Source organism: Oncorhynchus keta, chromosome 22 (genome assembly GCF_023373465.1).
Source record: "Oncorhynchus keta strain PuntledgeMale-10-30-2019 chromosome 22, Oket_V2, whole genome shotgun sequence".
Classification (NCBI taxonomy): domain Eukaryota; kingdom Metazoa; phylum Chordata; class Actinopteri; order Salmoniformes; family Salmonidae; genus Oncorhynchus; species Oncorhynchus keta.
The window spans coordinates 36,928,801-36,950,090 of NC_068442.1; the positions used below are offsets into that span (position 1 = coordinate 36,928,801).

At 43.8% G+C, this 21,290-nt stretch overlaps 2 protein-coding genes across 4 annotated transcripts; both read right to left on the reverse strand.

Moving 5' to 3' along the window:
* Window positions 1-4,753: 4,753 nt before the first annotated feature.
* Window positions 4,754-14,460, reverse strand: safb (scaffold attachment factor B). Of its 2 annotated transcripts, XM_035761631.1 has the most exons (19): window positions 14,197-14,459; window positions 13,223-13,313; window positions 13,051-13,115; window positions 12,762-12,944; window positions 12,569-12,634; window positions 12,405-12,450; window positions 11,212-11,641; window positions 10,438-10,484; window positions 10,189-10,298; window positions 8,566-8,715; window positions 8,331-8,404; window positions 7,755-7,887; window positions 7,511-7,653; window positions 7,063-7,374; window positions 6,631-6,771; window positions 6,327-6,369; window positions 5,939-6,030; window positions 5,715-5,831; window positions 4,754-5,517 (listed from the first exon to the last, which is right to left on the reverse strand). In XM_035761631.1, exons 1-19 carry the CDS (start codon window positions 14,359-14,361, stop codon window positions 5,394-5,396), a joined length of 2,532 nt encoding a protein of 843 aa, XP_035617524.1. In that variant the 5' UTR covers window positions 14,362-14,459; the 3' UTR covers window positions 4,754-5,393. The 2 variants fall into 2 exon arrangements, with proteins under 2 accessions (XP_035617524.1, XP_035617525.1); XM_035761632.2 differs by lacking the exon at window positions 6,631-6,771 and having other exon boundaries at window positions 14,197-14,460.
* Window positions 14,461-16,552: 2,092 nt separating this feature from the next.
* On the reverse strand, window positions 16,553-21,200 carry malt2 (MALT paracaspase 2). Of its 2 annotated transcripts, none has more exons than XM_052475823.1 (3): window positions 18,414-21,200; window positions 18,137-18,271; window positions 16,553-17,320 (listed from the first exon to the last, which is right to left on the reverse strand). In XM_052475823.1, the coding sequence occupies exons 1-3, from the start codon at window positions 18,489-18,491 to the stop codon at window positions 17,117-17,119; spliced, it is 417 nt and encodes a 138-aa protein (XP_052331783.1). In that variant the 5' UTR covers window positions 18,492-21,200; the 3' UTR covers window positions 16,553-17,116. The 2 variants fall into 2 exon arrangements, with proteins under 2 accessions (XP_052331783.1, XP_052331782.1); XM_052475822.1 differs by having other exon boundaries at window positions 16,553-17,524.
* Between the last annotated feature and the right edge of the window lie 90 nt (window positions 21,201-21,290).

Genomic DNA, 21,290 nt, shown 5'->3' on the forward strand with positions numbered 1-21,290 from the left:
GTGAATTTGTGGAATTTCTTTCCTTCTTAATGCGTTTTAGCCAATCAGTTGTGTTGTGACAAGATAGGGGTGGTATACAGAAGATAGCCCTATTTAGTAAAAGACCAAGTCCAAGAACAGTTCAAATAAGCAAAGAGAAACAACAGTCCATCATTACTTTAAGACATGAAGGTCAGTCAATACGGAAAATGTCAAGAACTTTGAAAGTTTCTTAAAGTGCTGTCGCAAAAACCATCAAGTGCCATGATGAAACTGGCTCTCATGAGGACCGCCACGGGGAAGGAACATCCATAGTTACCTTTGCTGCAGAGGATAAGTTCATTAGTTACCAGCCTCAGAAATGGTCAATTAATTGCACTTCAGATTGCACCTCACAGAGTTCAAGTAACAGACACATCTCAACATCAACTGTTCAGAGGAGACTGCGTGAATCAGGCCTTCATAGTCTAATTGTTGCAAAGAAACCACTACTAAAGGACATCAAGAAGAAGAGACTTACTTGGGCCAAGAAACACAAGCAATGGACATTAAACCAGTGGAAATTTGTCTTTTGGTTTGATGAGTCCAAATGTGCGATTTTTGGTTCCAACCGCCGTGTCTTTGTGAGACGCAAAGTAGGTGAACAGATGATCTCTGCATGTATGGTTCCCACTGTGAAGCATGGAGGAAGAGGTGTGATGGTGTGGGGGTCCTCTGCTGGTGACACCATCTGTGATTTATTTAGAATTCAAGGCACACTTAACCAGCATGGCTACCACAGCATTCTGCAGCGATACACCATCACATCTGGTTTGCGCTTAGTGGGACTATTATTTGTTTTTCAACAGAACAATGACCCAACACAGCTCCAGGCTGTGTTAGGGATATTTGACCAACAAGGAGAGTGATGGAGTGCTGCATCAGATGACCTGGCCTCCACAATCACCCGACCTCAACCCAATTGAGATTTGGGACGAGTTGACCTCCCTAATTTTTTCCAGTCACGCTGGTCTACTTATTGACCCCCACCCCGTGGAGGGCTGCTCCAGATGCGAAACACCTTACTGGCTAATTTTGTCTGTTCGGGGCAGGTGGAGAGAGCGGGGAGGGAAACAATAGATCAGCGCCATTGGTCTCTTGCGGAAAAGCATGCTCACTTGAACGGCCACTTACATAGACTTTGGTTCGAGCTTCTTGAAAGGGCGTGGGCTGCACCCTTTTGCGTGGGCTGTGTCTCAATCCACTGCATCTGCCAATGGCAGCCTTCCGCATCTGTGGTGGAAGGTGGCTGAGCTACAGCGATGTTTGTCAGACTGAGACATCCCAAAAATCATTCCTCACAAACTTCTGTTGCATCCAAACGGTTTGGCATACCCTCTCGCTCTTTGACCCCACAAAACTCACGAACTTGTGTGAAGTTGGTACCGCCTATCTGCCAACATTAATTTTTCTTTGTATAAATCTGTTACTCAAAACGGTTCTATGGGCTAACACAAGGTTTCCCTAACTCAGTCCTGGGGACAGAAATAGATACATCATTTAGTTTTTGCCCTAGCACCAATTCAAGTAATTAACCCAAGCTTTGATTATTTTAATTAGTGTAGTGCTAGGGTAAAAAATAAAATTAAAATGCATCCTTGGGGTTCCCAGGACAAGGTTTGGGAAACGCTGGGCTAATAGCAGTAAGGTCAACAACCTATTTTCCATAATCATTTTTTTTTAATACTATACCTAAATGGTTCCTAAAACTCAAAATCCAGATTTAAGGATTAACTGTAAAAAAGTACCTGTATCGTCCACTTGAAATCACTTTGGGTGGATCCCATTTGCAAGCAACTGTCTTAGCCGTCATATTGAATGCATGGTGCGAACTGGGGCTGCCAGGCAAGTTCAAATCAAATCAAATTTTATTTGTCACATACACATGGTTAGCAGATGTTAATGCAAGTGTAGCGAAATGCTTGTGCTTCTAGTTCCGACAATGCAGTGATAACCAACAAGTAATATAACTAACAATTCCAAAACTACTGTCTTATACACAGTGTAAGGGGATAAAGAATATGTACATAAGGATATATGAATGAGTGATGGTACAGGGCAGCATACAGTAGATGGTATCGAGTACAGTATATACATATGAGATGAGTATGTAGACAAAGTAAACAAAGTGGCATAGTTAAAGTGGCTAGTGATACATGTATTACATAAGGATGCAGTCGATGATATAGAGTACAGTATATACGTATGCATATGAGATGAAAAATGTAGGGTAAGTAACATTATATAAGGTAGCATTGTTTAAAGTGGCTAGTGATATATTTACCTAATTTCCCATCAATTCCCATTATTAAAGTGGCTGGAGTTGGGTCAGTGTCAATGTCAGTGTGTTGGCAGCAGCCACTCAATGTTAGTGGTGGCTGTTTAACAGTCTGATGGCCTTGAGATAGAAGCTGTTTTTCAGTCTCTCGGTCCCAGCTTTGATGCACCTGTACTGACCTCGCCTTCTGGATGATAGCGGGGTGAACAGGCAGTGGCTCGGGTGGTTGATGTCCTTGATGATCTTTATGGCCTTCCTGTAAGGGCAGGTAGTTTGCCCCCGGTGATGCGTTGTGCAGACCTCACTACCCTCTGGAGAGCCTTACGGTTGAGGGCGGAGCAGTTGCCGTACCAGGCGGTGATACAGCCCGCCAGGATGCTCTCGATTGTGCATCTGTAGAAGTTTGTGAGTTCTTTTGGTGACAAGCCGAATTTCTTCAGCCTCCTGAGGTTGAAGAGGCGCTGCTGCGCCTTCTTCACGACGCTGTCAGTGTGAGTGGACCAATTCAGTTTGTCTGTGATGTGTATGCCGAGGAACTTAAAACTTGCTACCCTCTCCACTATTGTTCCATCGATGTGGATAGGGGGTGTTCCCTCTGCTGTTTCCTGAAGTCCACAATCATCTCCTTAGTTTTGTTGACGTTGAGTGTGAGGTTATTTTCCTGACACCACACTCCGAGGGCCCTCACCTCCTCCCTGTAGGCCGTCTCGTCGTTGTTGGTAATCAAGCCTACCACTGTTGTGTCGTCCGCAAACTTGATGATTGAGTTGGAGGCGTGCGTGGCCACGCAGTCGTGGGTGAACAGGGAGTACAGGAGAGGGCTCAGAACGCACCCTTGTGGGGCCCCGTGTTGAGGATCAGCGGGGTGGAGATGTTGTTGCCTACCCTCACCACCTGGGGCGGCCCGTCAGGAAGTCCAGTACCCAGTTGCACAGGGCGGGGTCGAGACCCAGGGTCTCGAGCTTGATGACGAGCTTGGAGGGTACTATGGTGTTGAATGCCGAGCTGTAGTCGATGAACAGCATTCTCACATAGGTATTCCTCTTGTCCAGGTGGGTTAGGGCAGTGTGCAGTGTGGTTGAGATTGCATCGTCTGTGGACCTATTTGGGCGGTAAGCAAATTGGAGTGGGTCTAGGGTGTCAGGTAGGGTGGAGGTGATATGGTCCTTGACTAGTCTCTCAAAGCACTTCTCAGTTACCTTAGCTTTCTTGGGAACAGGAACAATGGTGGCCCTCTTGAAGCATGTGGGAACAGCAGACTGGTATAGGGATTGATTGAATATGTCCGTAAACACACCGGCCAGCTGGTCTGCGCATGCTCTGAGGGCGCGGCTGGGGATGCCGTCTGGGCCTGCAGCCTTGCGAGGGTTAACACGTTTAAATGTCTTACTCACCTCGGCTGCAGTGAAGGAGAGACCGCATGTTTTCGTTGCAGGCCGTGTCAGTGGCACTGTATTGTTCTCAAAGCGGGCAAAAAAGTTGTCTGCCTGGGAGCAAGACATCCTGGTCCGTGACTGGGTTTCTTCTTGTAGTCTGTGATTGACTGTAGACCCTGCCACATGCCTCTTGTCTGAGCCGTTGAATTGAGATTCTACTTTGTCTCTGTACTGACGCTTAGCTTGTTTAATAGCCTTGAGGGAATAGCTGCACTGTTTGTATTCGGTCATGTTACCAGACACCTTACCCTGATTAAAAGCAGTGGTTCGCGCTTTCAGTTTCACGCGAATGCTGCCATCAATACACGGTTTCTGGTTAGGGAATGTTTTTATCGTTGCTATGGGAACGACATCTTCAACGCACGTTCTAATGAATTCACACACCGAATCAGCGTATTCGTCAATATTTTTATCTGAAGCAATACGAAACATGTCCCAGTTCACGTGATGGAAGCAGAGTTTACAACACACGAAAGGTTGTCAGTAATTACAACAGCAAAATGGGCTAAATGGTAAAAAAAATGTAATGTGCTTTTGTCTTAATTCAAGGCATAAGGGCATTCAAGGCATTTTAATTAAACATTTTAGAATTATGCAGTTTAGCAACAATTGACTTTGTGGCTATAGTGACAACCACACGTTTGGAAAGGTCATCATTAGTTAACACAGCCACAAAAATAATAATTATGGCTAAACCCAACCCGTTTATACAATTTCTGATTTTTAACCTAACCACTGCTAAATGCAAGGCCCAAACAACCTGAAATGCACACAAACACATTTCACAAGGATGTTTTCCTTTCTCTTTTTCTGGTTACATGAAGAGTCCTGAGCTCTTATAAAATCAAAATCAAATTTTATTTGTCACATACACATGGTTAACACATGATAGTTATAAGCCCATTATTCTATTGGATTTGTGGAGTTACACATCTACCATGATCCTTGTTGTTGTTAATCAAGTTTGACAGGTAAATGTTAATCATTATATCGTTATTATGATGAGAAAGACACGTCAAAAAACTGTTTAGCAGTTGCACTGCAAAAAGAATTTTATTAGGCAGCATTTTCATTTCACAGAAAAATAGCCATCAGGTGCCATCCAGTGGTATAGTACAACTGCAGTTGAATCTGACACGGTTGATTTGTTTCCTATTGTGAGCATGTACTTCTGTTCTGTGAAGTTACAGTGTCAATACAAAGTCTGAAAAATAGTTGTTTAAGTACAAAAACTAAAGACAATGACAGTTACTGAAATTAAGTCTGAAACAATCATGATCATTAATGGGTTCGTACTTCTCCGCAACCAAGTTCCCCACAGGTTTTAGCAAACGGTTTAAGCAGACGCATTCCTGAGCATTTCTACCAAAATTCAAACCCATACAAATCACTTAAAATACACCAAAAATAGAAAATAAAAAAATCCAATCAATTTGAAAACAAAAAGGACACTCCGAATGAAAAACCAATGGATGATCTGATCAGATACATTTAAAACTCAGATGTTCAGTTCAATCGTGTCTTAGTTTGAGGAAAGAAAGTCAAAGGGACTATAAAAGCAACATCTGAATTCACGAAGCTTCCGTGAGCAATATACAAGCTGCAGACGTTTTCACTTGCATACACTTAAACGTGTGACTGGGAACAAGGGTGTTCAGACCTCAGTAGCGGCGACCGAATGCGCCGCCACCCTGCATCCCACTGCCTTGCATCATCTGGTTCTGACGATTCAGAGCTCCAGAGAGGGACTGGGAGGTCCCCGTTGGCATGTAGCCTCCACCACGACTGTGGGTGAGATAAGACACTAAGCATCAGTATTGCTGAAAGGTTTCCGTCCTAACGGGAGGGAATAAGAAGTTGCACCTGGCTCAAAAGAGGAATCCTTCTGGCCCCACATTTCCTAATCCTACATTGACTGGTGTGTGATGAAAACAGTAAATAATGCTTTATATATATATATATATATATATATTTCAACTTACCCTGCCATTCCTCCCCGTGCCCCAATGTGACTTTGGCCTGGGATGCCACCGTCTCGGCCTGTTTGCCATGTTCGGTCCCCATCTATTTTCCGTCCTGAGTCCCAGTCACGGCCCACCCTGAAAGAAACAGCGGACAGTTGACACAGAGAAGTGCAGAACACACATTGGTCTCCAACTGGTGAGAGGTAAATAAACTTGTCAAAGCCATCTAAAATCAAGCTGACCTTGGATTAATAGTACGCTTGTCATAACTTCCTGCAGCGGTCCAGGTGTCACGAGTGTCCCTCCCGTGCCTCTCGGTACGGTCGGAGAAGTGCTGCCGAGAGGGAAGCATGATTAAAAACAAACAATCAGGTACACCTTTAAAAAGTCCTTCTGTAGCTCAGTTGGTAGAGCATGGCACTTGTAACGCCAGGGTAGTGGGTTCGATTCCCGGGACCACCCATACGTAGAATGTATGCACACATGACTGTAAGTCGCTTTGGATAAAAGCGTCTGCTAAATGGCATATATTATTATTATTATAAAAAGCCACTAAAATGGGAGAAAATGCTGAGAAACAGAGGTGGTACTACAAGAACCTCAATGCATACATATGGCCATGTCTCTTACCGCACTATCCCGGTCTGCAACCACAGCCCGTGAAGTGTCCCTCCTACAGGAAAGAGCTCAGATTATTAAACAAACATCCAGCATTGATCAAAGCATTTGGCATACAACTACAAATTCACCACCACAAGCAGTTGACCAGTAATACTACTTTTTACATAAGTATACATATAGGCATCTGTTATAGAATCAGTCTAAAAATATTTGACCCCCCCCATAAGGGCTACACAACAATGACAATGATGTCATAAACCTTCATAACAGCTGGTGTCAGCTCGCGGCAAATAACCTTAAGTCTACTCTGTACCTGTCAATGACGGAATCGTCCTGGTAGCGACTGCGGTCCCTGTGGTCAAAGTCTTGGTAGCGCTCCTGGCGACCGAAGTCTGAGCGCCCCCCATAGCGGTCATCCATAGCCAGCCTCTTGTTGTCCTGCCAGTTGTCTTTCCTACAAGCAGCAGGTCTTTGTCAGTCAGTCGCAATAAAGTATTCTCAAACCACGCACACCTTTACATGACAGGCATGCATACTGAAGATCTATAGGCTCTGAGGTTGTGGCCTTAACGATCTAAAAACCTGTCCAGGGACTGCGGGTGAAAATTAGCCGGTTGGCTAAAACCGGCACTTTTACTGAAACGTTGATTAATGTGCACTGTCCCTGTAAAAATAAACTAAAATCTAGCGACCTGGCAATTCAAACCGTACTTATGCTACGGAGAGGGGGGGATAAAATGTGTACCTGCTGTCCACGTCGGCGTATGGCCTCTTGAGGGGCCGGCGGTCCTGCTCGAAGCGCAGCTGCTCCTGCTGCCTGCGGAGCTCATCCCTCTCCCGCTGGATCCTCTCCTGCTCACGCCGGCGCTCATACTCCACGCGCTGACGCTCGCGCTCCAGGAACTCACGCTCCAAGCGGTCAAAGTTCAGCCGCTCCTTTTCCACCTCCAGCCAGTTTCTCTTACGCAGCAGGCGTTCACGCTCCTCCTTCTCCCGGAACAGGCGGATACGCTCGCGCTCCGTGCGACCGTCTGCACCACTGCCGCGGTCACGCTCACTGGACCAAACAAAGGACGAGAGATATTTTTAGCTGATCCCACTTTAAATGACGAGTCCCCGTTCAAAGCATACTACCAACTGTTATAACGAGCTGGCTTCCGGTGAAATGTCCTGCAACTAGAGCAACTCCTCACCCAGAGTGTCTGCGTCTCTCCACCTCCCTGATGTCCCTCTCCCGCTGTCTCTGTCTCTCTCGCTCACGTTGTTCCTTGATCTGGTCAAATGACAGTATATCCTTCTCTTTGCTTGCAGACTTGCGGTCACGACTCTTGGTGCTCTGGATTGAATAACAGATCATGTAGCGTAACTAGTTTTCAAAAAAGTTTGAGGTTGAAGTTCAATAGATGGAGCACAGAGGTCAGCATGTGGGTATCTTACCCGGTCTTTGCTTTTGGATTTCACGCTGACAACAGGCTCTCCCTTAGACTTGTCCATCACCACTGTTCTCTCATTGCGTTTTCCATCTTTCCCGACTTCTCCTTCAGCCTTTTCGTCCTTGTTTGCATCGGACCTGGATAGAGAAAATGTTAAAGGATTAGTTCACCCAAACTACAAAGTGACATTGGTTTCCTTACCCTGTAAGCAGTCTATATACATGGTAGGACAGAAATCTATGCTTTGGTTTAGTTTCCCTGACACGGTTTCCAAATGCTAACATTTTAGCATTTGTGGCACAAATTTCTCACACGTCCAAATCATCCCTATGCATTTCAAATTGATTGTGAAGCGTACCAACGTCAGATGACTTGAACATGCGTGGGAAAAATGCTAATATCAGTCCCATGATGTGAATGGGATTTGTGCGACAAATGCAAAAACTTTTGCATTGGAAACAGTAACAGCCACTGCCAGGGAAATTAAACCAAAGCATGGATTGCTGTCATACCTTGTACAGACTACATGACATACCGTACATAATAACTTAATGTGTAATGATGTGTTCTCAGCTTTTACTTGGAGTCTGAGGAGTGTCTCCCATCGGTGCCAGACTGGTCAGCAGGTTTCTTCCCAGCAGGCTCATTCTTAGCCTGGAAAAGAGGTCAAAGTGACAGATTAGAATGGTCAAACCTTACTTCTCTGAATGAAGGCAACCCATTAATTTGAGAAACACAACAGGTTTACTGTTGTGTACAGCAGTGGTCGGTCTCAAAGGCAACTGATATGCACGGTGGTAGATAATGACCCTCACCCTTTCAACAGAGATCATTCTTCCGTGGAGCTCTGTCCTGTGCAGGTGGCTGATGCACTTGGTGGCCTCATCTGTGGAACACATGGTGACAAAGCCGTAGCAACGAGCACCGGGGCTCCGGGCATTAGTCACCACTTTAGCACCAACAACCTGAGGGACGGAGAATGATAGGATCCTAATTGTTGGGCAGGAAAAGTGTGTGTGTGGGCTCCAAAACAACATCTTCCTCAATTATTCCAACCAAAAATAAAACTCAACCATTTCAAAGACTTTACTGAGTTACAGTTCATAATGAAAATCAGTCATTTTAAATAAATTCACTAGGCCCTAATCTATGGATTTCACATTACTGGGAATACAGACAAGTGTGACCAACAGATGCTTACAAATGAAAGGAAGGAAGTGGATCAGAAAACAAGTCACTGTGGTGTGCCCATTTGCCTCAGGCAGCACAACATCTCCGCATAGAGTAGATCAGGCTGTTGATTGTGGCATGGAAAGTTGTCCCACTCTTGAGCGAAGTTGCTGGAGACTGATGGGGAAACCGGAAGACCAGGTTGATCGTACACGTTGATCAAGAGCATCCAAAACATGCTCAATGGGTGACATGCCTGGAGAGTACGCAGGCCATGGAAGAACTGGGACATTTTCAGATTCCAGGAATTGTGTACAGCTTGCGACATGGGGCCATACCTTATTATGCTGAAACATGAGGTGATGCCAGCGGATGAATGGCACGACAATGGGCCTCAGGATCTCATAACGGTACCTCTGCATTTGAATTGTCATTGATAAAAATCAATTGTGTTCATTGTCCGTAGCTTATTCCTACCCATACCACTACCCAATGGGGCACTCTGTTCACAACGTAGACATCAACAAACTGCTCGTCCAAACAACGCTATACAGTAGAAACCGGCATTTATCTGTGAAACTCACTTCTCCAGCGTGCCATCGAAGGTGAGCACTTGCCCACTGAAGTCAGTTACAACACCAAACTGCAGTCAGGTCAAGACCATGGTGAGGACGACGGGCACGCAGATGAGCTTTCTGATAGTTTGTGCATAAATTATTCAGCTGTGCAAACCCACAATTTTATCAGCTGTCCGGGTGGCTATTATCAGACGATGTGGAGGTCCTGGGCTGGCATGGTTACACACGGACTGCCGTTGTTAGGATGGTCAACGTACAGCAAAATTCTCCAAAACAACATTGAGGCAGCTTATGGTAGAGGAATTAACATTCAATTCTCTGGCAACAGCTCTGGTGGACATTCCTGCAGTCAGCATGCCAATTGCACACTCCCTCAACCTGAGACATCTGTTACATTGTGTTGTTTGACAAAGCTGCACATTTTAGAGTGGCATTTCATTGACCCCAGCACAAGGTGCACCTGTGTAATCAGCTTCTTGATATGCCACATGAGGTGGACAAATGTAAACAAAATTGAGAGAAATACATTTTTAAGCGGATAGGGAACATTTCAGAGATGTTCAGAGATGTTTCAGAGATGAGCTGAAATAAAATATGGGACCAACACTTTACATGTTGCATTCATATTTTTGTTCAGAGTACATTCATGCACATACCAAAAAGGGTGGTATTTCTCCTCAGGATACTGACCTTCCCATACTTGCTGAACAGAGTCTTCAGATCAGTCGCTCTGGTGGTGGAGGAGAGCCCGCTAACCCACAGGTTTCTGCCACTACTAGCTGGAGCATTGCCTGCAGGGGCTTTTGGACCACAGACAAACATGACTACGGTGGACATTCAACTCAGAGCTGATTCAGCACCTCATTCAGGTGAGAGCACATCATCTACAATGGACATCCCAATCACAAAATGATAGAGGGGGACAATATTCACACTTACCCTTATCCTCTTTTGAGTCAGGCTTGCTACCCTTTTCCTCATCAGAACTAAAGGCAAAGAGAACACACAATTAATATTTGTATATTAAAAAAGATGTGGGGGAGGGGGTGTCATCCAGATGAATTATACTTACCCTGTGCACACAGGAATTATCCCCAATATATACAACATCAGTGATTGGGTTGGTGTCAATGTCACTAGGCTGCCTTAAATGGCCAAAGAAACTCCCAATAGATGCAGTAAAGAGGCCAATGGAACGTAGACCATGAGGGCTAGAAGGATGCCGGAACGGTGACCATTTGTATTGATTGGGCTGCATTACATTTAGTAGCAGTGCATTTTCAGGTTTAGAAGTGACTGCTAAATGCTAAGTCCTGTTCGTATAAGCTGTAATGCAGTTGGAAAAGATGACATGAACATTCATTGGGGTTGACATCCATACAAGCATTAAACTCCAATTTTTACCTAATAGTGTAAAAAAAAACACAAATAGCACGAAAGGAGAGTAATTTTGCTTGGGGGGGGGGGGGCAATGAGAAGATTTGGGATCTGTCCCCCACGCGTTTCCATTGTTTTGGTCAAGTTCCATTGACCTCTTTACTGCATCTATACATTACTTTATGATGGTTAAGAGGTGAGGTATAGGTGGGGAATGACAAAATGAAAACTTGACAAATGCGCAGACCATTTTGCCTCCAAAAGAGCACCAAAACTTGCTAAAAAGGAGCCAATGCAACAGATAGCCATTGTTCTAGTAGACAGAAAACAACAAACCTCTTTTTCTGATCATCGCCCTCAACAGAAGAGGACTCTTTCACTGCCGTTGATTCTGCAGCGTTCTCTTCAGTCTTGTCTTCCTCCTCACCCTCAGCCTTAGAAACCATTTCAGAATCAACAGCGCTTTCGCCCTGCTCGTTTACACTAACAGCCTGATTACTTTCAGCGTCAACCGTCTCGTCAGGGACATTTTGCGTGTTCTCAGCATCTTTCATTTGACGTTCAGCTAGCTTAGCAACGTCCTTGTCGCTAGTCGACAGTTCAGTCTCTACATTGATGGCCTCCTCAGCATTAGTGGTGTCGCACACATCGTCTTCCTCTGCAACATTGATCGTGTCCCCGATGGTGCCTTGATCTTCAGTTGGTGGCTCCTGGCACTCTTCATTTAGTGGCTCAGATAAACAAGACCCGGCTACTTTCTCATTTTCTACGGATTTAACAGGAATAGAATGGCAGAGTTTAATTACTTCTGAAACACAGCAATGGTTAACGTGGAACTGGCAAGGCTGGAAAAGGACGTGGCCCTCCGCTGTCATTGAACTATGTATACACAGATATACACGTAACAAGAGACTGGAAAAACCAAAGAGACTGACCAAGCAGTATAACTCCTCATTCAAGTCGACCACTTCAGTACACCTGATCGCAAGGTAGAAAAAGATCTGATCTGAAGAAAGCCACAAGATCAGCAGAGGCACAAGGAAGGTCCGTCTTCATGCAATTGCTGACTTCATGAGTGTCCATAATGCGGTAAGTGACATCGAATTCAGAATTCCATTAGTCTCATGTCCAGTGAGAATACTAGTCAGTCCTAAAAAGGCTTTTGAAAGGTTGGTTTCAAATGGGCCTCAGTCTTCTTTTCTTCTGGCTCTTTGTGTGGCAACCTAAAAACACTGCATATCACTTGCAACATCTCACTAACTACATCTTTAATTACTGGCTCTGTGCTTCAGATTGTTAACCAGTTCTGTGTTAATAATAGGAGGGTGCCAAAAATGGACAGAATAAATGTGAGTATTTAACAATTTTAGTTAACAAGCATCAACACACAGTCAGCAATTATCTTTGGATTTCCAGTCTCTGACCAACCACAGCAATAATTTGTATCTAAAGGACTTGCATTCCAAGGTTTACACTGCAAAAAGAAAGTGTGCATTCATATGAACTTCCAACCACTTCTCAAAAGGTACCTATTTCTTCCTTTGAGTCTTCGGGATCCAGAACCTTCTCTTGAACCTAAAGAAATAAAGGGAAAATGTATCTAGTGTAACATTGGTCGGTACCAACCACAAATGGCTTTTTACAGTCACTCAGTGTGTTTTCATTCCAACTACAAACAAATGACCAACTATACCTCCTTTGCTGATGGGCAAGTGAGATCTTCATTAACTTCCATGTCTGCTACTTTAGTCTGTACATCCTAGTTTTAAAAAGAGGGGAAAAAAGAATCACACACCAGCATGGTGCAACATTTCAAACAAGTAAGATAATATTGGCAACATCATTAGACACGACTGTTCCACACAACTCTTGCACATGTGTCTCACCTCTTCAGGTTTTGCTTTGCCCATTGGCCCAGTAGAGCCAGAGATACCGATGTCGTGTTCATCTTCATTCAGGACTTCATCCGTGTCATACTCCTCCTCTCCTGGCACACCGTTGTCATTCTCAGCTTCATCAAGCACATTCATATCTAGGATGTCCATGTCCTGCATGTTCTCCATGTCATCCTTGAAGGGAAGTGAATTCATCAATAGATTGTTATCCAGGGAGACTAACAGTAGAGCAAAGCGATTACATTAGATCAAACCAGGTGATTCAACGGTTGATACACACCTGCCCATCACCCGAATCTTCCTCCATGGTGCAGTCCTCTGGTTCATCGTTCTCCTGTCTTTTCCCTGCAGAAGAGCAATGTCTCATTTTAAGTCTCTCTGTAATATATTTTATCTTTACTTCAAGATATTATTGTTGACTTAAGACCGTTGCTCCCACCCCTTTAACATACCTTTGGAGGTCCGTTTAGCCAGTGCCTTCTTAGGAGTTCCATCGAGAACAACCTCCATCTCATCTGGATTTCCACCCTCTTCTTCAATCGCCTGTGGAGAAATGGATGATGACATGGTGAATGAATGATGTTATCTAGCTACCTAGCCAACTATGTTAGATCTAGTTTCAGGAGTTAAGCAAATTTGGCTATCAAACACAGGGCTATGTGGTCAGTTATAGGCTACAAGGGTGCTGGCTGGTGGAATTATTGTTACTTAACGTTAGCTAGTTATGTATACATCTTTATATGAACTTTATTTAACTAGGCAAGTCAGTTAAGAAAAAATGACAGCCTACACCGGCCAACGCTGGGTCAATCGCGTGCAGCACTATGGGCCTCCCAATCACGGTCGGTTTAGATACAGCCTGGATTCGAACCAGCTAGCTGCATGCCTAGGCCGTGTTTCGCAAACCTCGATTTTATTTAACTAGGCAGGGCAGTTAATTACAAAATATTATTTACAATGACGGCTTACTTATAATGCCCCCCGGGCCAAACAATCCCATTGCCCGAACGACACTGGGTCAATTGTGCGCCGCCCTAACCTCTCAGTAAGTTACCCTCCTCCATTCAACGTATTTTATGTATTCTAAAACTAGAACGTATGATTCAAATGGTAGAACTAACCACCAAGACGTTTGGTAGTTGAATCGGGTGTGCTAGTTCTAGAATACGGAGTAGGGGTACTCGAGGAAAGGGAACCATGTGGCTAACGCCACGCAAGGCCATGGTTCACTAACGTTCACTTTCCATTTGGCGTAAATATCAAATTTAGCTAATGCTAGTGGTTATAGCTAACTATTGATAATTACATTAACTAATTCAATTATACTGGTTCCACTTAATTGTGGAATTATCACGAAAGGTCATCTCAGTTGGCAAAATACCAAGCACATTAGCACAGCTATCCATCTACTCGTTAGCATGTCTACCTTTTTCAGCCTCTCAGTCAGCGTACTCTTGATGCCAATGGTGTCCAGATTTCGCCTTTTTAATTCGGCTTTTAAGTCAATGACTCTCAACTCCGACAATTTGCGAATCGCTCCCTCCGGAATCTCAACAGCCCCAGCTTCTCCTACCGAAGAGTTTTCAGCCATTATTACACTGAGAAAACGCAACAAAAAAAGTGTTTGCAATCACCGAATAGCTGCTCTCTTGCGCGAAAACAGGCGGTCTACTGTTACAAAATGGCGTACTTTGAAAAGGACATTTCACTGCGCATGCGTTTTTTGATAACAGTTTGTTCCTGAGGGCAGTAGGTGGCAGTGTTCTTCCTCTTCGATGAAGTTTAACGGCGGTTGGCATCCAATAAATGCTGCATTACCGCCACCTACTAGACTGGAATAAAACTCCCTTATACTTTACTTGACAAACAAATACCCGACCATCTAACACTACACTCACAAAAATAACATCACCATACTCGACGCCAGGACAGCGGAGTCAATCACCACCTTCCGGAGACACCTGAAACCCCACCTCTTTAAGGAATACCTAGGATAGGATAAGTAATCCTTCTCACCCCCCTAAAAGATTTAGATGCACTATTGTAAAGTGGCTGTTCCACTGGATGTCATAAGGTGAATGCACCAATTTGTAAGTCGCTCTGGATAAGAGCGTCTGCTAAATGACTTAAATGTAAAATGTAAATACTCCACTATTTAAATCTATTTAATCCTACCTCATGCCAAGAACCCGAAAGGATGGGACACCACCACTTAACACACCCAAATACCTCTCTGCAGCTGCCACCACAACCTTTTCTGCGACTTACGTTCCATCCCTGCAATACAGTTTATAACCATCGCTATAAATGCAAAAATTCCAATATTACTGAAACATATATAACTTATTGGTCTATCCCTCTTTACTGGTACATATCTACTACTCACACCACTCCTCTCAGGATCCGTCCGCCTTGACCCATATTCCTCTACTTTCTTCACTGCCTCAGCATAGGACAACTTCTGCACTACTCTAACCCTGGAAACATCGATCGGCCTCTCTCGCACGGGTCATTTCTGATACCCAGCCCCATGGGCATCCCTATAATTAGCACACACCACTACTTTCCCCATTGATACACATTCCTTTGTCTCATGGCCTTCTGCACACTTCTCACACTTAGGAACCTCCATCCTACACACTGCTGCCACAAGCCTATAAGCTTGACACCTGCAACAATGTAATATATTCGGCACAAAAGCTTGTACAGGATAACTTATATATCTTAACATCATCACTTTGTCGGGCAAAGACTCAACATCAAAACTCAAAAGAACAGACAATGACTATTCACTTTCACCACTCACACCAACCTGTCTCGGTCGCACCAAACGACTAGCATCACAAACACCTGGGACCTTTCCCCTTCAGTTGGTCAACTTTTACATTTACTGCTACCCCAGTAATCACTCCATTCAATGGTCCGCTTTTCTTGAGAGCAAAACAATTCACATTTCCTCGCCTCCATTCGATTAATGCAGAGCGCCTTCTCCCTCTGACCAGCAAAAACACAAACAATTATCACAAGACCACTTCTGGTTACCCTCACCGATTCCACAGCACCCAACTCTGTTTTCACCCACCCTGAAACCACAAATGGATCAGCCAAAAGGCAAGGGTCCACTTTTTCCAAAAACGTCACTTCTACTATCACAGACTCATCTTTATCCTGACCCTCGGTGCAAGCCTCAGGCTCCGAGAACTTCACCACACCTACCACCTCCGATACTTTGACCTCATTCACTTCCATTTCTCCTCCTGTCTTCAGCTCACTCTGCTTACACTTTCTACCATGGTTTGTTAAAGAACAAACCATCTCCCTTTTTCACCATTTTGAACTGACTCAAGCTCATTTTGAACTGACTTGCCCTCCCTCACTCTCTTAGACCTCCTCTGCCTCTCTTTTTCCCCCTCCATTCCTCCTCTGTATTCCAAGTATACGTTTCCTTATGATAATACTGCACTTCTCCTGACATACATCTGGTTCTAGCCTTCTCAAGGGATGCAATTTAAACAGCTGTCAACAATCTCCATACAATCAGCATGAAACCCTCAGAATTTAGTGCTCAACAGTGCATCCCGCTTATAAAGCAGCTGCTTCGTCTTAATGTTCTTCTTTATCAAAAGCTACCGCAACACTTTTCCATTTCAAACAAGCACACTCATCCAACCACCATCCCGGGCAGTGTCCTTGTTCGGAAATTATTTGTTTATATAGTATTAAAGGGAAATTTGACATTCTGAATGTTCAAAAAACAGTTTAATAAGTTATTTATGTTTTTAATAATGACTAATATTTCATACCACAATGTGAAAATAATGTAATAATACCATGCCCAAAATGTAATGGTTCTGCTTTGAACTATAGAAAAGGCACTATGTTTTCATACAATTTTCACAAACACCCATTACAATTATTATTTTTTTTAAATCTCTGTATCCTTTAACATATAAACAATGCAGGTTATAGGATCAATTTGTTGTAATGCTAGTTCAAATGAAAATCAAATCCAATTTGATTGGTCACAGACACATATTTAGCAGATGTTTTTGCGGGTGTACTGTAGCCAAATGCTTGTGTCCCTAGTCACAATAGTGCAGTAGTATTTAACAATTCACAACAATACACCAATCTAAAAGTAAAATAATGGAATTAAGAAATATATATTAGGATGAGCAATGTCGGAGTGGCATTGACTAAAATACAGTAGAGCAATAAGTTGCACAATAAGTTAATGTGTATGTCTGTAGATAAAACGGAATGGGTCGCACGCTTACGTTCCACAAATTGACAGGACTAACATGAATGGAAGTTTTGCATGTTACTGAACCAATATGTGAGGTCCTCTACTTGACCATGAGGTAGGTTGTCGTGAGAGGCTGAGGGGAGTCAGAATCAAACAACTCTGCACTGTCATCCTCTACCTGTAGATTAACATTCCCAGTGAAAGATGGGGTGACAGACTTGCCTGGCTCAGAGTAATATGACCAGGAGGTGGAGGCTGAGACATTGCAGGAAGTCTCTGAGGCAGGGAAGCTTGGCCCAAAGCCCTTTGGGAAGGAGGAGGAATGGTGAAGTGAGTGTGAGTGAAGGTCAAGTGAGGAGAAGGCTGAGTTGGAGCGGGGAAGCCGAGGTTCGTGGAGATTTAGTTTGGATACCAGTGGTTTGTCCACAATGACAGTTTGCTTTTCTTGGACCTCCTCATCCAAGTTCGTATACTGATACTGAAGGTCCACAGTGAATGTCAGCTCCTTCTGTAATGAGAACAAGCTAAGACAGATGCATCAGAGCTCATAAAAAGGGATAGTCACATAGCTCATATAAACCACAGGCCTACACAGAGAAGGGATTCATAATCACCTTCAGCAAGGATCCTACAGGGTTGCTGGGCTCTCCCATATTTACATTTACATTTAAGTCATTTAGCAGACGCTCTTATCCAGAGCGACTTACAAATTGGATCCAATATATTGTTTTTATTTTTAACTTTGCATCGTTGGGAAAGAGCTCGTAAGTACATATTTCACGGTAAAGTCTACACCTGTTGTATTTGGTGCATGTATAAAATAAAATGTTATTTGATTTTGACAAATCTGGTAACAATGATAATATATAATAATAATAATAATAATATATGCCATTTAGCAGACGCTTTTATCCAAAGCGACTTACAGTCATGTGTGCATACATTCTACATATGGGTGGTCCCGGGAATCGAACCCACTACCCTGGCGTTACAAGCGCCATGCTCTACCAACTGAGCTACAGAAGGACCACAATGATATCCGATTTGGATTTCCAATACTAACACTGGTCCCACTGTTTTGTGGAACCGCCAAGAGTCAGTGTGTAATTTGAACCCTCACCCTGAGACTCTGTACGCCCTTCAGGTGGGTGTAGAGGCCTGGAAGCTCTGTGGGCAGAAGGATGTCCATTGGCAGTAAACTCCCTGCATCTAGGAGGCTCTCCTGATTACCCATCTTCAGATCCATATCCAAACCCTGCCATCATAAAGAACACAATAGGAAACAGGAACGAGTAAGATTACATGTCTACATGACAGAAACATATTACTGTGCTAGATTGTGCAGCAGTGGAAGACTATTGAACATATTAAGATGTTTTGACAATGGAGCAGCTAACCTCAGCGAAGTCTGTGAGATTGGCAAAGCAGGACCCAATGTCCTTGGTCTTCTCCAATATTCTGGTGTAGATGATCATGATGTTGGAGAACTCTGCTGCGAAGCCTAGCTACACCTTCACGCCACAGTCAAACTGCAGGTTACGGTTCTCTGGAAGAACTGGACAGAACTGGAGGTTACGTGCTGAGGTGGTCTCTGACCAGCAAGAGCTCTGGATGCGGTCAGTGAGAGCATGTAGCTCAGACAGATTACTGCTTAACCCTAGAGCCTGCCGCACTCGCGTGATCTCACACAGACCCATGTCTGTACAGATACATGAACCAAACAGAGAAACTACATTAACAGTCTTTTTTTTACAAGGTATATTGAATGTAATCAGTAATAGTGATACCTTTAGCCACCCTGTCCAGCATGACTGTGACCTTCTCGTCTTCCATGCTCTCTGTTTGAGGAAACTGATGAAGATTCCATTGGACACATCGTCTTTGTTCACCTCAAAGGCCTTTGCATCCACACGCCGAGGCATAATCAGAGATTAATATAACACATTCTGTGATACGTGTATTTGAGTGAAGGAGGTACTTTTAGGCGGCAGAGAAGAATCTCACGTGGCAATACCAAACACTAAGTTTGAAGTCACTTTCAGTTGTCCTGGCTGTGGAGGGATGCCGTCATTTAAGTTTCTCACAAGTCCTCAACTGGCAGCTTCATTAAATAGTACCCGCAAAACAGCAGTCTCAAAGTCAACAGTGAAGAGGCAACACCAGGATGCTGGCCTTCTAGGCAGAGTTGCAAAGAAAAAGCCATATCTCAGATTAGCCAATAAAAATAAAAGATTAAGATGGGCAAAAGAATACAGACACTGAACAGAGAAACTCTGTTTCAGAGAAACGTCTCGGGCTCGGCCACTCATCTCTGACTTGGCAAAATGTCAGTGTTATAGTTGAACCACACCGCATTTTGGCAGATGTCTCGAGTTCATGCCAGATATGGGTCGAATCAGGAGAAAGTGGTACTGGCTAAGCAAGCAGTCATGTACATTACCTTATTATGTTCTAATATCATAGTTTATCATGGAGTTAACTGCGCTGGAGCTAGCTGACCGTACCAGGCGGACATGTGCACACTGGGAGAAGATTAAGCTCTCTTCATATTTGAACCTGCAGGTGCAGTGTCCATGGTAGGTTGGGGTTAAAGGGCAAAGGACCAGCTCTGGACTGTTTCCACCCAGAACCTGTTATCTCACTCACTGCCCAGTGGCATGGAAGCATCTTCTTCATGTTTTGTGTGTTGCATGTCTAAAATGCTTTCCTCAAATCAAAAGCACTTCTCACTGTATGTCGGAACTGGGTATATAATGACGGCAATATGCAATGGACTGACCTCTTCTTTGCCTCTGAACCACTGGTAGCCAATAGCAGTAGGACCACTGGCCTTACAGACCAGCACCACCTGCCTCCCTCTGTAGCATGCTGGGCCTTGGGCTGCATTATTATCTGGATCAGCTCCATCACTACACACGCACGCACAAACACACACGCACAAACACACACACCAGGTAAGATGACTGAGAGGATGCCTGTAGTGTTGATGTTTTGCCAAAATGGAGCTGGACTATATATAGAGAGAGAGTCAGGAATTTGTTGAGGTTTTGACTATTTGTGGCAGTGAGGTACTGGACAGCGTCATGGTGCTCCATTGTCTTCAAGCAGTGCAGCAGGAAGCCCAGGGTGAAGGAGCGCTCAGACAGTCTCTCCAGGAGGTAGCGGCCGGGGCTGTCTGTCGGGCTGAGAATCTGGAACGAACAGCTGATCATCTCATTCTCACTGTCAATCAATGGTGGCAAACCCGTCAGGTCAGGAGAAACACTCATTCTCTCCATGGGTCTTTATGCCCTCTTTCAGACTTCCACAGCTTCACAACATCACAAATTAAAAAGTTACAGATTGACTGTTATCATTGGGTAAAGATGACAAAGATTCTTCTGTGAAGAATATGAGGTATGGATTTACATATCAACATCAAATCTGTAATGATTATGAGTCAATCTTTTTAATATTGAGTGTTTAATTTCAAAGTCTTAGCTGCAGCGGAATCGAAATTGCTGTGATAACATTGGCAAGTTGTCGCCATCCACATTTGGCATTGTCCAGCATGTCAGCTAACCTGTCCCGAGCTCCTTCACTTAAAGTCCCATTCCAGTCACCAGTCATCTATCTCTAATCTGTCTTTAAACAATACTGTTGTTTGGAGGGAAATAACAATTGTAAATAATGGTTATTGATCCTAGTTTTCAGTTCTCAAATTAAAACAATTTTAAGCGGTAATTTGACTGCAACAGTGGTCATCCAGAGTCCAGGTTGCCAGTCACACCTTGAGTGGCTGTGATGGCAGAACACTACAGAAGACACTGTCACAACTTTCACTTGCTGACGCTTAGTGATTGGTATGCAAAGCATGCAAAAATAACATCTGGTTTGATTTTACGTAGCCTAGCTAAAAGCTATAACATGTATACAAAAAAAGCTGCTCTACCCCCTAAAGATTAACACATTAGATTATAACAACAAATAAATATCTGCCAACTGCTGTAGCCTATTTATCCGAATTTACCAAAAAACTGAAAGCGCATCCATTTACTTGCGTTCTATTCAGATGCTTACGGAATAACCTAAGATTAATTTCTTTGTCCACGTAAACTACTATTTTTATCTCAAAGCATACAAACCCCTGCTTCTTTACCGATTCCCATGATGTTTTCGATTAGATAAGTTGTTTAATCATTTACAGAGGAAGGACAGACCGAACTCTACTAGTTCAGAAATCTATATCTCAAAAGTAGCCTACAGTAATTTGCCTTTGCCAATCTCGTTTTATG